General features: G+C 39.8%; 1 protein-coding gene across 1 annotated transcript; it reads right to left on the reverse strand.

The window, feature by feature from the left end:
- Positions 1 to 9,144: 9,144 nt before the first annotated feature.
- LOC143637267 (uncharacterized) lies at positions 9,145 to 9,591 on the reverse strand. Its single transcript, XM_077104699.1, has one exon. The coding sequence runs from the start codon at positions 9,589 to 9,591 to the stop codon at positions 9,145 to 9,147; it is 447 nt and encodes a 148-aa protein (XP_076960814.1).
- Between the last annotated feature and the right edge of the window lie 6,067 nt (positions 9,592 to 15,658).

Here is a 15,658-nt window from a genome sequence, read left to right on the forward strand (position 1 = left end):
ATGGCAGGGGTCATCCAGGAAAAATTTGGGATTTTTCTAAGGTCGTTTGGTATTTACCACATATTTAGTGTTTAAATGGTGTTTAAAAATAGATAAATAAATTTTAAATATAAAAATCAATTCTGGAAATATTTTTATAAAATTCCCCACTGTCAAAAAGTGATTTGTGCAAAATTTCAAGACCCGAGATTAAACGGATAATTATTTGTGCAAAACAAACTTTTAAAGTTTAAAACGCGTAAACCGGTAAAGTTCGCCTAAACGAGCTGACTGGTGTATAAAAACCCTAAAAATGAACTATTTTCATATAACTGAGTTAAACAGGTAAAAATAAATCATCCGAAAATAATTCGGATGATTTGGGTAATTTTATCCGATTTAACAGTTTCCGGTACACTAAAGACGGAAACGGGTCCCGCGGCCAATCGGGGCGTCTAAACCGAGCTCTAATTTCACAACTTTAATTAAATTATCAGTCAACAACTATTTTCGGGTCGTGTGTGACCAAAATCATTTTTTGAAACGTAAAAACGGATAACCGTGCTAGACACGCAAAACGGGGAAAACGAACTAATAGTAATTTTGACTATTGAACTCTAAACGATATCACAATCTGAGTCCGGAGAAGTGTTTCTGGGTTAACATTGCCCCCGGAACGGGTACAGTACTGGGTTAACAGTGACCCCAGATGTACCGGTTAACACGGTTAAAGTTATATTAATAGTGATTGTATAGTAACGAACTTAGGGATCGTATTAGAGATCCGGATTAGTAGCAGCGTACTGTGTTACTTACTTGCTTGCGATAAGGTGAGTTTCACGAGCCCCTTTTTCTGAATTGTTTTTAAATATTTTCTCGGGGCGGAAAGCATGTTACTATTAAAATGTTTAAGTACATTCTGAACGCATGGATTTGCGTGTATTTATATATATTTTGTTGTACGGGAATCGTACAGAAATGTACTAAGATGGTAATTGTCTGAGTTGCTAACATTGTAAGGCCCCGTAACACGAGTGATTAGCTAAAAGCCAGTAGAGTGTGAATAGTACTATTGGTCTGACAAACCCAACTGGTCCGGCATGGATTTGCTGATGTTTCCCAGCCAGTTGCACATGTCTATTTTGTTGTTATTTATTTTGCTATGTAATGTTAGGCATAGCGGTTTGGGGCGGGTTCGTGGGCGGAGTATGCCACGAGGTTGTATGTGGATAGTCAGAGGTTTCACTTGTGGGCTCAGCATAATTACATCGCTAATATATGATTATTATAATGATTTGTCACTGTTTATTTAAATTAGTGAAACTCACCAACTATTCGTAGTTGACCCGTTTTCTTTACATGCTTTCTAGGTACCCCCAAACTGGAATAATTGCTACATGCTTGACGATGCGTGCTTTTTGTGGAAGCTTAATGATCTTTTTGTATTAAATATGTTAATGTACTATTGGTAAAACTTATGTGCTATCGCCTAGACGGTAACTAAACTCGGAACAATGTAATATGGTGTAAATTAATGTAGTGGTGTTTTCTTTATAAGCAATGCTGTTGATATCAGACGTGTCTGTTGCATCCCGTTTACGTTTCCGCTGCGGTTACAGGGTGTTACAGAAGTTGGTATCAGAGCCATTGGTTATAAGGAATTAGGATGTCTTTAAAAGATACCTAAAATATAACCAGTAGCTCAAGTATTATAGGATCTGAATATCAACTAATAATTTATAGTGACGAGATCTGGATGAACTTGGATGGACAAGTGAGTTATTATGGTCCGGAACATAATAACAGACTTGTCCGCACGAGGGAATTCAGGGGAAGTCACGGGGAACATTAATAGGTAAAACCGGGCAACATATGTGTAAGTATATGATAATATTTTTATGTGACAAAGTTGTATAAGTATGTGTATATTAATTATGATTTACATTATGGAAGGAACTATATGTTTGCTAACTTGTGTACAGGTAAGGATGTCGAGATCACGAAGTCTGTCAGTGGAGGAGGACCCGGAGGAGGCCAGTTCTGGGAACTCTAGGAGCTTAAGCCTAGCATCCAGCACTGAGCCTAGTGAGACTAGCCGTAGGAGTACTAGCCTGTCCTCCCCTACTAGGGTTGCCAGATCCCCCACCCCACCCGCACCACAGGCCACCCTTACCCCTCCCAGACCCGGATCCCGCCTCACGGCGCGGATCAGTGTCCCCTATGTCCCACCTACCTCTACCCCACCCAGACCTACCTTCCACAGGGGCGAGTCCTCCCGCCCCCAGCCCGAGCCTGTGCCTCCACCCGTGTGGGGTACCCCTAGGCTGGAGAGGGATGAGCGTCCCTCCTCCGAGGCTGCATGGCTCCGAGTGCTCACCGAGCAGGTGGTTGAGCACACCATCGCCTTGACGGTGGGGATCCAGAGGAGGAGGCACTTGGCGGACTGCGTACTGGACAGCCAGTATGCGATTGCTCAGCTGAGGAGGGAGGGCGCATACTCCCAGCGGATGATTGACCGGATGGAGACACGGATCCGGGGTGTGCTGGCGGTGTTGGTGACGATGGTGGCAGTGTTGGTGTTGTTGGTATACCACCATGCTTAGTTATGTTGGGGTGGTAGTAGTCAGGGTCCGCTTTTTGATACTCTGTGTAAGCAGTTAGTGGCGATGCTAACATAGAGTGAATCTTGGGTAGTTATAGTACGGCCACTAGCCCATAGGGGGTCTCTTTTGGGGATGACATTGTAGATACTTTTGGTGTATCATTCAAGCACTGACCTATAGCGGGTTATGTCGAAATGATGCCGATGTAGGACCGATGTATGAAAACTTAATCTATGTGATGATGTTTATGTAATATGTACTGATGTTTATTAATGAATGGAATGTGTGTTGTGTATCGAGATTGGAATTTGTATTAATTATATGTATTTTTCTTAATGTTGTGTAGAATGGCACCAAAACGGTCAGCTCGAATGTCAGAAGTGGATGTGGACCGTCTGATTGCTCGACAGTTAGAGGCGGCGATACCGGATATAGTATCGCGCATCGCCGCCAGTATTAACAATACGACAATCCAGACCCTGCGAGCAATCAAACGACCACCAATAATGATGGGGAACAAAATGTTAACCTTCCACCGAACGGTAACCCGATTCCGAGTAATGACGCACCGCCTAGGGTGGTCGTTACAGAAAGTAATGGCCCTATACCTAGTGTAGGAACGAACCGCACTGAACCGACTCCTGCAACAAAGGGATGTTCAATCAAAGATTTTATGTTGTGCAAGCCCCTAGAATTTAGCGGGTCTGAGGGGCCAAATGGGTTGGTTAAGTGGATTGAGAAAATAGAGTCTGTTGTGAACATCAGCAACTGCCCTGAGGATTACGTTGTTAAGTATGCTACCTGCACGTTCACGGACCATGCCCTGACATGGTGGAACACAATAGTGCAAACTCGCGGTCAGGCAGCGACAAACCGTATGACCTGGGCAGAGCTCAAGGCCTTTGTACTGGAACATTTCTGCCCGAAAAACGAACTGCAGAAGTTAGAAAACGAATTGTGGAACCTGGAGATGCAGGGGGTAGACAACTTGGGTTATACGAACCGATTTAATGAGTTGTCGCGATTGGTGCCATGGTTGGTCACCCCAGAGTCAAAGAGGGTTGAGCGTTATATATGGGGACTAACTCCAGTAGTAAGGAGTATAGTCAACTCTGGGGGACACAAGACGTTTGAGGGTGCGGTGACGCAAGCTGGTATCGTCACATACGATTTCGTGAGGAGTGGGTCACTGAAGGTGGCAGGAGAGTCTGCTGGGGGAAAGCGAGGTGTATATGACAATAGGATCCAGGAGAAGCAGCAAAATAAACGTGCTCAGCCCGCTGCCCAGAATTACGCCATGACTAGTTCAGGCGGAAGGCAGGAATCGCAGAAAGGGACGTTCCCTAAGTGTGGGAAATGCGGTTACCAGCATGGTGGCGAGTGCAAGGGAGTAGTGGGCCACCGGTGTGGCAGGAATGGGCACTACGCACCGAGTTGTAGGACAAACCTAAACAATCTGAACCGACAACCGCAACCTATCCGTGCGCAGCCACCTAGGACCCAACCAGCCCGACAACAAAACCCACAAGGAAACCAAATGATGACCACCAGCCGTGCTTGCTTTTAATGCGGCAGCATAGATCACTTCAAGAGATACTGTCCGAAACTGAACCAGTGAGGAAATGGGAGGCAAACCGTGGGTCAGGCATCGTCGTCCAATCCGGCGAGAGGCCGAGCATTTGTGATGGGGGCGAACGAAGCACGCCAGGACCCCAGCGTAGTGACAGGTACATTCCTCGTCTCTGATCATTACGCCTCTGTATTATTTGATACGGGCGCCGATAGAAGTTTTGTCTCCGTTAAGTTCCTATCGATAGCAAACCTTCCGATTAGTGAAACCATAGAACCTTATACCGTAGAAGTCGCTAACGGTAAAACCATGATAGTTAATCAGATAGTTCGAAATTGCCATTTTATTCTGAACGATCAATCCTTCCTGATTGACTTATTACCGGTAGAATTAGGTAGTTTTGACGTAATAGTGGCAATGGATTGGTTAGCACGTAACAAAGTGGAAATAAACTGTGAAAAGAAAATCGTCAAGATCCGGGTGTCGGATGACGAAGAGGTGTTAGTGCAAGGAGAGAAGTCGGGCACAATGATACCATTTATATCCCACCTCAAGGTGTTAAAATATATACGCCAGGGATGCGTGGCGTATCTAGCGAGCTTGACGGCCACAGATTCTGAGGAGAAACGGGTGGATGATATCCCGGTGGTACGCGAATTTCCACAAGTTTTCCCAGAAGAACTTCCTGGATTACCGCCAACCCGACAGGTCGAATTCAGAATCGATTTAATACCTCAAGCTGGCCCTGTTGCTAAAGCACCCTACCGACTTGCACCGTCCGAGATGCAAGAATTATCCAATCAGTTGCAAGAATTGTTGGATAAAGGATTTATACGTCCTAGTCATTCCCCGTGGGGTGCACCTGTATTATTCGTGAAAAAGAAGGACGGGAGCCTTAGAATGTGCATTGATTACTGGGAATTGAACAAGTTAACAATCAAAAATAGGTACCCTCTTCCCCGAATTGATGATCTGTTTGACCAGCTGCAAGGTGCGAGCTATTTCTCAAAAATCGATCTTAGATCGGGATACCATCAGGTTAGAATTCAGGAAGAAGATATCCCAAAAACCGCATTCCGGACTCGCTACGGCCATTACGAGTTCTTAGTTATGCCTTTCGGGCTAACAAATGCGCCGGCAGTGTTCATGGACCTCATGAATCGAGTCTGTAAACCCTATCTCGACAAATTCGTCATCGTGTTAGAATTCAGGAACGTACCTGATCACCGGCTGCATCATCAACCACGACGTCCTCAATATGCACCTCCGGCTCCTCGATTGGCGGAGTCTCGAAAATTGGGACCTCGACGTAGGGTAGAGCATGTGGATCAATGACCAGGTGCAACTGGCTGTTAATCTTCCGGATGATGCACATGCCCTGTACCCGTGAACGGTCCAGCTCTCGCGGGAGAATCAGCGGTTGAATGGGTATGGTAGGCAGTCGGTCCATGTAGCCCAAACTCACCGCAACCCGCATAACGCATGTGCTACCGACCAATGACCCGCGACCCTGCATGTGCCAGTAAATGGCGAAGTAGTCGCTGAACGCGTGAGCTAGGTTGCAGTGTCTTACCGTAAGTAGGCACAAAAAAAACAGGTTGCGAAGGTTGCAGTGATCTGCCCCCAGGTGACGACCCTGTATGGTCAAAGCGATAAGCCTGTGTAGGTAACTGTACAAAAATGCAATACAATATTATTATATTATATTATATCATATACATATACATACCTGTGCAACGGGTCCCTGATGGATGAGGCTCGGGAGTCTGGGCCGTTGGCAGGCCAACGATCATCGCTAATCGCCGTCCACCAACGCTTCAATACGTCATCTAGTGTCCCGTGTATGCTCTCCGTGTAAATAGGCTGGAGTAACTCATCCGGTGTGTAAAAGGTGAGCGCCATAGCAAACTCCTCCATCGACAGATAATGGTCCTCCCCGAACATACGGAACAGAACCTCCTCCCGACTAGTATCTGCACCATCAACCAACATCTGGACATGCGGCTCTCTAGCCGGCCATGGGTTGAAACAATATTAACATGTTTGTTAAATCTAGTTTATAAGTTATTGGAAAAAGAAAAAAAATACCTGAAAATGAACGTAGAGTAAAACTCTAGCGTGAGCACCCGGTACGCTGGCTGGTTGGCGGTAAACAATCTTTCCCATGGTGTATTACTCCCAATAATATTGTCCAACCTTTGTTCCGCCCCGCAACTCCTTATAAAGGTCCTAGACAAGGTCGTGCCAGCTTGCGGCGTCATACGCCGATGCTGCGTAAACTGGACATGGTAATCGGACTCTGGGTCAAACGTCAAAGGCAGTAGCCAACTAGAATGTCTTCCCGTTCAACTTAGTTATTTACTATCTATATTTAAGATATAATATAATGTTTAATTTTGTTTTATTATAACTATATAATACAGATAACGGGTTTGTTAACAGACCCGTTTTCTAACTCGTTTTCAAACCCGTATTCAAACCCATTTGTTAACCTCAAACCCAAATTTAACCTACTTCATAGTTAAACCCGTTTTCAAACCCTTAATCTAACCCATAATGAAACAAGTTACTAACCTCAAACCCAAACCCAAATCTAACCTCAAACCCTTAATCCAACCCGTTTTCAAACCTCAAACCCAAATTTAAATCCTAACCTCAAAACCTTAATCTAACCCTTGATCTAAATCAAAACCTACATCAAACTAGATTATAATACAAGTATTTTACTTACCTTGATGTTTCCAGGTCAGATCTCTAATAGCTTATGTCAAACGGGTCGGATCTCGAATAGATGGGTGTGTGGTGTTTGTTTTTGTTGAGAGTGTAAGTAATTAGTGACGAAGAGGGGTATCTGTGGGTCTATCCGCCGCTGATAGCCCTCTCCGTGGCTGATTACTTTTGAAATCAAATCCGCCACGGATAGGTCTATCAGTTGCGAATTGATGTTAATATATTATGTAGTTTTTATATATTGTAAGTAATAATATTTATACAAAATAAAACCATTAATTCGTATTATTTATAATAATTTTATATAGTTTTTATATATTGTGAGTAATATTTATACAAAATAAAACCATTAATTTGTATTATTTATAATAATATTATATAGTTTTTATATATTGTGAGTAATATTTCTACAAAATAAAACCATTAATTCATATAATTTATATAACTTTTATATACTGTGAATAATATTTATACAAAATAAAACCATTAATTCGTATTATTTATAATAATATTATGTAACTTTTATATATTGTGAGTAATATTTATACAAAATAAAACCATTAATTCATATTATTTATTATAATATTATATAATTTTTATATATTGTGAGTAATATTTATAGAAAATAAAACCATTAATTCGTATTATTTATAATAATATTATATAATTTTTATATATTGCGAGTAATATTTATACAAAATAAAACCATAGATTAATAATTATAACACAAATTTTATATTAAAACCAATAACGAATTACAAATTTGAATTACTACATTAAAAAGCATCTATACAAGGACTATTTCCTACTCCCCTTGTAATAGTAATTCGAGCTTATTAGCAGCTCTTCTGTATAACCACACCAAAAATAGCATCCTAATCTTCTTGTAATTATTCGGGCTTATTAGCAGTTCTTCTGGATAACCACTCCAAAAATAGCATCTATACAACAAACCAGTTCTGGTCGCAGCACTCCAGCTAGCGCGATGTCAAACTCGGCAGACATTACCGTGTAACTTAAAATAATGTACCCCGTTGAGGTACAGTTATGGCTGCATATCTCCTCTAATAGCTGTGTCAACCCTTGCTGATATTATCGAGTTATTGATCAGTTAACATCTACAAGGCGATAATTTGGGGTGACCACGAATTCATAAAAAACCGTAGATTGTTAGATGAACCCCACACGGGTGCATCATTGAAATCTTTGATGAATCGTTATCAACCCCAAGTAGGTTGATACGTCACTTTATTATTTAGTAATGCGGCTGTCCAGTGTAGCTCCCCACAATGCGTATTAACGACACTGTTGGGATTCATGAGGGCGGACCACTAAAATGTTCCACCAGCTCACGGCAGCTGCACTGGTAGCACATGAGTTCAAAATAGCATCTACACAACCAACATATGGTTTTATTTTTTTAATCATAACGGACTCCAAAATAGCATTTACACAGCCACCACTATTTTTGAAGGAAATTATTATGACTGTGTAGAATGCTATTTTCGGACCGCGTCGTTATTATTTTCCAGTGGTGATTTTGCTGGTATAATCTGGTGATGTTTTGAGGGGAATGCTGAGAGTTTTCTATGGGATGAAGGGTAAGTAAGAAGGCATCTGTTTTTAAAATAATATAATATGGATCACATTAACGGCGAATCGCAATATCTGTTGCATATGATCTACAGATCAATACGCGGCGGATAGGGCAATCCGCCACTGATGTGATCCATATTTTAAATCCACCAAGATATTTAATAATTTCTTTGATATTTTTATATATTATATTTTTTTATATTAATTTTAATATATATTTTATTATTTTATTTATCTCAAGTATATTAAAAAAATAATATTTTATTATTAATTTCTTTGACATTGTTTTTAATATATATTTATTATTTTATTTATAATACATTTTTTGTTTACATTCTCAAGTATAGAAAAAAATAACATTTTATTAATAATTTCTTTTATATTTTTTTATATTTCTTTTAATATATATTTTATTATTTTATTTACAATACATTTTTTGTTTACATTCTCAAGTATATAAACATTTTATTAATAATTTCTCAAATGTATTATACAACATACACGTCATCTTACATAAACTGACTTTTCAGTTTGCACTCGCCAAGTTTCCCTTATTCGCATATACTCTTTTATACGATCTTCGTACAATGACTTCCATTCGTGTGCCGCTTCATTGGCGTATCCTGCCCATTGACGTGCTGGTAGCGGCACGAGAAAATTCCCTTCTTATTGTGTGTTGAGCCAATGATTATCTTTAACATTTACAATAGTTATCACTGGAATCTGAGATAGTGGTTCCGGACTCTGTCTCATAGAGAAGAAACTCTCACTGGAAGTCAGATGAAGATTGATTAAAACACAGTCAAACGTTTGAGCCACTACGTGTCCTTGCCCAGGTGCCGAAAACCTGCTACTCTTTTGTTGGAATAAAGATGACGTCGAGTAGTCTAGTGAATCACGAACCGTGTCACAATTACCGGTTGTCTCGTAGTTCAACATGTGCCTCCACCACGATTGGTTAGTGTCCATCTCATTCCTCATGCATGCTCTAACCTCCTTCCAGTTTAGTTGACACATTCCTAAACCCAGATCAATTGCTCGGAAACCGCAATTTCCATCTGGCTTTGCATCGATTATTCCTGAGATGAACGGGTATGCCCAGGTGTGAATCATGTGCATATGCTTTTCTATTATTAGGGCGTTCTTTGGGTTACGCAATAATGGGAGAACAAGGTCGGTTACGGTATGTTGCTTTTTAGATGAACGTTTCGGTGGTTTAGGTATCTTAACCTGGGGCTGAGACTGAGACTGGGAATGCGACAACGAATGGGTGGGGGTTTCGGGTGTTGGTTCCCGTGACGAGGGGGCGTACGAGCTGTGTCTATGGGGATCAAATGACGAGGACTGGGCGTATGAGCTGTGTCTGTGGAGATCAATTGACGGGGACGGGGAGGTCCGAGCTGTGTCTGTGGGGATCAATTGACGGGGAAGGGGAGTACGAGCTCTATCTAGGAGTTTCTCTTTTTCTGGCTTGTTGGTTTAGATTTGGACGCCCCCGAGGGTCCTCTCGTTTCTCAGGCTCCTCCTTGTTTGATTTCCCTGGAAGAACATACATTATCTTCGAGAGTATACTTTTTTTTTGCATTTAGTTGTTTAGTCCTAGAACTAGTTTTTTCACAACTTCTAGTTCCGCTTCATAGTCTGGTTCTTCGTATCGAACAAACGCCGGACTGAAATCGAGCTTCCTCCAAAAGGGGTCTATATCTTTTAATGGACAACGTATATTGTTAATAGTGTACCAGTTAAGCTTACAAGCACATGGCAAGCCCCAAGATGTCTGTAACCGGTGGTCGCACGATCCCTTCGTATCTTGCAATTTGTTAAGCTAAGTCAGCTCTTTTTCAAGTTTAATAAGAGCAAAAATCGACACCCTATTATGTAGCTTATTGAACAATTGCAACTGATGGTACTTCTTGAGCCTAACACGAGAGTCTTCAAAGGTTGCACCGATTTATTCCATTTGGGAATTCACGAATTGAAGGGCATACGCCGTAATAGAGTCTAGCGAACTTTTCTTTGTATGGCTCCAACCAGTTGTCGCGAATATAATACCAAGCTTCTAGAAACAAATTTAAAAAAAAAAACAAATTATGCAATGTACAACTAGAATCTAAAATCATGTGTATATACATACGGGACAAAGGCTTACCTCATCTGCTGTGTCCAGTTAACGTTGCTTCCATTTGACCGCAGTTGTAGCCGAACATAGTTTTTGTTGGCGACTACTACAATACTTTTCACCAGTAAGAGAAGGATTCAAAGATATCTGCCTGGAATAGAATCTTATGTTTTATCTTTATGTTCTGTGTGATGTGCCACCTACAAAGGTTTTTGGTAGCATTTGGAAAGACTATGCAACAAGAATCCATCAAGGCTTTGTCCCTGTCAGTCAAGATCACACGCGGCTCCCAACAATCGCCAAGCATCTCTTTAAGTCGTTCTGGGGCCATGTGAAGCTACACTCTTGTTCCCTAAATATAACCGCGTGCGCAATACAGAAAGACATTGATGTCGACGTCACACTAGCAAACTGAACAAACGACCACTTGTACATGTTGGTGTTGTACGTCGTGTCAATCAAAAATGAATCTGGGAACGCACGCCACACGGTGTGCGACTTCTCATGACATAAGAAAACATTCTCCATCATGTTGGTGGAAGGATTCTCCCATGAATGAAAGGTGAACCCATGGTTTGAAGAAAGTTTTCAAGTATCTACGCTGGGTTTAAAAAAAATTACTAAATATTACAAATATTCTTATTAAATATCAGAATAATAATTAAAATAATATAATTACATAGTATAATAAAAATAATTTATTAAAAAAATATTACAGAATTATATATTTTAAATATGATAAAACAAAATAATATATATTAAAATTAATCTTACAAAATAATATATATTAAAAATAGTTTTACAAAATGATAATAGTCTTACAAATGTAACTACATTGGGTGTCACCATGGTCATCAACGAGCTTCACGACGTTGTATATGTTCTTAGTAATACATTTGTTACCGGGAAAGCGTTCCTTATGGCTGCCTTAATTTAAGTAGGCCTCAGACCCTGCCTATGTAACGTCGCAATCATATCAACTTCCTCGTCGGTCAGTTTCCTTAGAGCCGGGTGCCCGCCCTCAAAGGTTTTTGGTAGCATTTGGAAAGACTATGCAACAAGAATCCATCAAGGCTTTGTCCCTGTCAGTCAGGATCACACGCGGCTCCCAACAATCGCCAAGCATCTCTTTAAGTCGTTCTGGGGCCATGTGAAGCTACACTCTTGTTCCCTAAAGATAACCGCGTGCGCAATACAGAAAGACATTGATGTTGACGTCACATGTAACATCCCGAAATTTCAAAAATAATATTAATTGTATTACTTAATAATAGAGGGAAAGTTTACTCGGGTTATCGGGAAATAAATAAATAGAGTAGGAGTTGGTATGGGTCGGGCTAGTGTTGGGTAATGGATATGGGTTATGGACTTGGGGTATGAAAGAAGGAAGGAGAGTCCATGGGCTTAAGCCCATGATCCCTAAATATAAATACCATTAATCACCATTTAATCCTCATTCTCACATATTCCATACACCACCAAAACACACACAACACCATCTTATAACCCGAACCAAGATCCCAAGGCGAAAACCCGAGCTTGTTGGTGCTGGAACGTCGTGACGGACCAAAACAACATCAAGGCTTAACCAGGTTCGTAGTTCGACTCGTTCAAGGTACGTTTATAGTTAGAAATCGTTCGTATAGGTTCGGTTTGATTTGGGAAATCATAGATCTGTGTTAGTTTGTTATAAACGAACCTAAAACAACAAATATTACTGGAATTGATTAGCATTTGATAGGTTAATTGTTAACCTAAAAGAACCCGTAACCTATATGCCTAAATCGCACCCCTTAAACATCGATGTTAGGCCGATTTGATGGTTGGGGTTTGTAGGCGCCGGTCAGACGATTACGTGGATACCTAAATCGAGTTATTTGGTTAAGAAACGAAGATGATTAAGGACGAACAGTAGCTGCAGCCGACAACTTCGCCTGCAAGCTAAGCTCGCCTGATGAACTTCGCCTGCAAGCTAAGTTCGCCTGATGACAACTTCGCCTAAAAAGCTAAGTTCGCCTGATGACAACTTCGCCTAAAAAGCTAAGTTCGCCTGATGACAACTTCGCCTAAAAGCTAAGTTCGCCTGATGACAACTTCGCCTAAAAGCTAAGTTCGCCTGATGACAACTTCGCCTAAAAGCTAAGTTCGCCTAAGGGTTAACTTCGCCTAAAGCTAAGTTCGCCTAAGGTTTAACTTCGCCTAAAGCTGAGTTCGATTAGAAAATAAATTATAAACGATAAGTAAAAGTAAGCTAATACTAGGCCACCAGATTAGATCAGGCGAGTATTGATACGTGTAACTTATACAGTCAGCCGAGCTCAGTTAAGAAGGGATTTTCAACTATCGGAGGAAGAGGCAGAGTTCAGGTGAGTTTCTAGCCCCATTTATGCGTTATGTTTTCGGAGCTGTGTGCATACTCGATATGTTTGTTAATACGCTTATCCTAAGAGATAAGTGTATGCCTTATGTGAATAATGTGATATGTATGAATGATGGCTTGACGGTACATGAACGATCTTCGGATATTGCACGTACTGTCAGGTTGTAACGCTAAGCATAAGGTAAGTATGATATGTATGTTTATGTGTATGAATGTGATAAAGTTAATAAAAGAATGAAAGGATGGTTGTATGGTTACGAAGAGGGTACCGGGCCCTAATAATACTCGAGGTATGATGTATGGTTGTATGGTAACGAAGAGGGAATCGAACCCTAGTAATATTCGAGAACTAGGGAACCGAACCCTACTAATATTCGAGGAAAGAGGGACCAGACCCTTATAATATCTGTGATGTTAGGGACCAAACCCTTATAATATCTGTGATGTTAGGGACCAGACCCTTATAATATCTGTGATGTTAGGGACCAGACCCTTATAATATCTGTGATGTTAGGGACCAGACCCTTATAATATCTGTGAGGTTAGGGACCAGACCCTTATAATATCTGTGAGGTTATAGGGCGAAAGGCTCTTTAAAACGTATGATTATGTATGTAAAGAAAGTATGAAGGTAAGAATGAAAGTATATGCAATTATGTGTGTATGAAAGAAAGTTAAGAGGTTAAGTATGTAACGTAAGAAGGTATTGTATGATTATGTGATTAACTAGAACTCACTCAGCGTAGCTGACTTTTAGTATGCACGCAGGTGAGTAGGATGAGGCAGCTCGCTTGAGGAGACACGTGGCACCGAATAAGAGGCTGGCATCGGAAGACTCAAGACGTTTAAGTTTAATGTTTCGTTAATTTTGAAAGACAAAATGATGTTTTAAGACAAGACGTGTTTTGTTATGAAATGTTTTATGAAAGCTTTTATATTCCGCGAATGTTTTAATTAACTCTGATATTTAGAACTGCGTTTATGAGTAAATCCAACACGAAAGTAGGGCTACCGGGTTCGGGGCCTTACATCACACTAGCAAACTGAACAAACGACCACTTGTACATGTTGGTGTTGTACGTCGTGTCAATCAAAAATGAATCTGGGAACGCACGCCACACTGTGTGCGACTTCTCATGACATAAGAAAACATTCTCCATCATGTTGGTGGAAGGATTCTCCCATGAATGAAAGGTGAACCCATGGTTTGAAGAAAGTTTTCAAGTATCTACGTTGGGTTTAAAAAAAATTACTAAATATTACAAATATTCTTATTAAATATCAGAATAATAATTAAAATAATATAATTACATAGTATAATAAAAATAATTTATTTAAAAAATATTACAGAATTATATATTTTAAATATGATAAAACAAAATAATATATATTAAAATTAATCTTACAAAATAATATATATTAAAAATAGTTTTACAAAATGATAATAGTCTTACAAATGTAACTACATAGGGTGTCACCATGGTCATCAACGAGCTTCACGACGTTGTATATGTTCTTAGTAATACATTTGTTACCGGGAAAGCGTTCCTTATGGCTGCCTTAATTTGAGTAGGCCTCAGACCCTGCCTATGTAACGTCGCAATCATATCAACTTCCTCGTCTGTCAGTTTCCTTAGAGCCGGGTGCCCGCCCTCAAACACAACGTGACCGTGGTTGTGCCTCTCTCAATGATGCGTGCTGCGTAGCTTGTATAAAATATGATAGATTGGATTTTTAGCTTTTGCACAAGATCGTGTTTTAAATTTATAAAGTGATTTCTACAAAGACAAAACACACACAAAATAGGCAAGTGTTCCTATCGTATATGTAGAATAGTATTGATAAGAACCAAGTATCGATCCGTGGACACAAATGTTTCTAATAATGAATCGTTGTTTTACTTTAATCGGGGTTTTAATCATTTTGGGGTTAATTTTTGAACATTTTATAAAATATAAATGTTTATATATATATATATATATATATATATATATATATATATATATATATATATATATATATATATAATAGGTGACCAAGACGAGAAATTCTAAACGAGTTGTTCAATTATGCGAAGGTTACTATCTAAGATCAAGAATCCACTCCATTTTAGCATTGATAATTAATATTCAAACATGTGGTAAACTTGCCGTAGCAATATATGATAGATAGCTCCTTAAGCCTTAAGTGAGCATCTTTGGCACTAAGGAGGTAACATGCACATTTTAAAGTCCATCATTTCCTAATGTCATGTCACCTCATTGATGTCAATTTAAGTTGGCAAGTAGTTTCGTAAAGTAGAAAGATTAGGATTGACTTCGATTTCTCAAATACCAATTCAAACAACTTCGGGTGGCTGTAGTTTAGTCACACAACCTCCCCTTGGTTGATTTATGTAGGTTATAATTACACATTCCATTAACATATGATTTCTTTGACTAGCATGATGTCCTAAGCAAAGCCATTTTTGGATTACCAAGACTTAGAGAAATACATCATAACTTATATCTCATCATTTCTAAGTACAATATAAGGATATATGTTTCGATAATGTATTAAAGTATTTCTATCTTTCAAGAACATGAATCGATCATGAATGATTGCCAATAGAATTGACAACCACCAACTTTGAATTAGTGATTTAAGATGGTGAAACATTTCTCATCAAAAGATAATTGTAA

Source organism: Bidens hawaiensis, unplaced genomic scaffold (assembly GCF_021521415.1).
Source record: "Bidens hawaiensis isolate Kalapana, Puna unplaced genomic scaffold, B.hawaiensis_p1.1 tig00008194_1, whole genome shotgun sequence".
NCBI classification, from domain to species: Eukaryota; Viridiplantae; Streptophyta; class Magnoliopsida; order Asterales; family Asteraceae; genus Bidens; species Bidens hawaiensis.

Excerpts from the sequence above, each read along its gene's own strand:
- LOC143637267 (XM_077104699.1), bottom strand. The coding sequence starts at position 9,591 with ATGATTCACACCTGGGCATACCCGTTCATCTCAGGAATAATCGATGCA.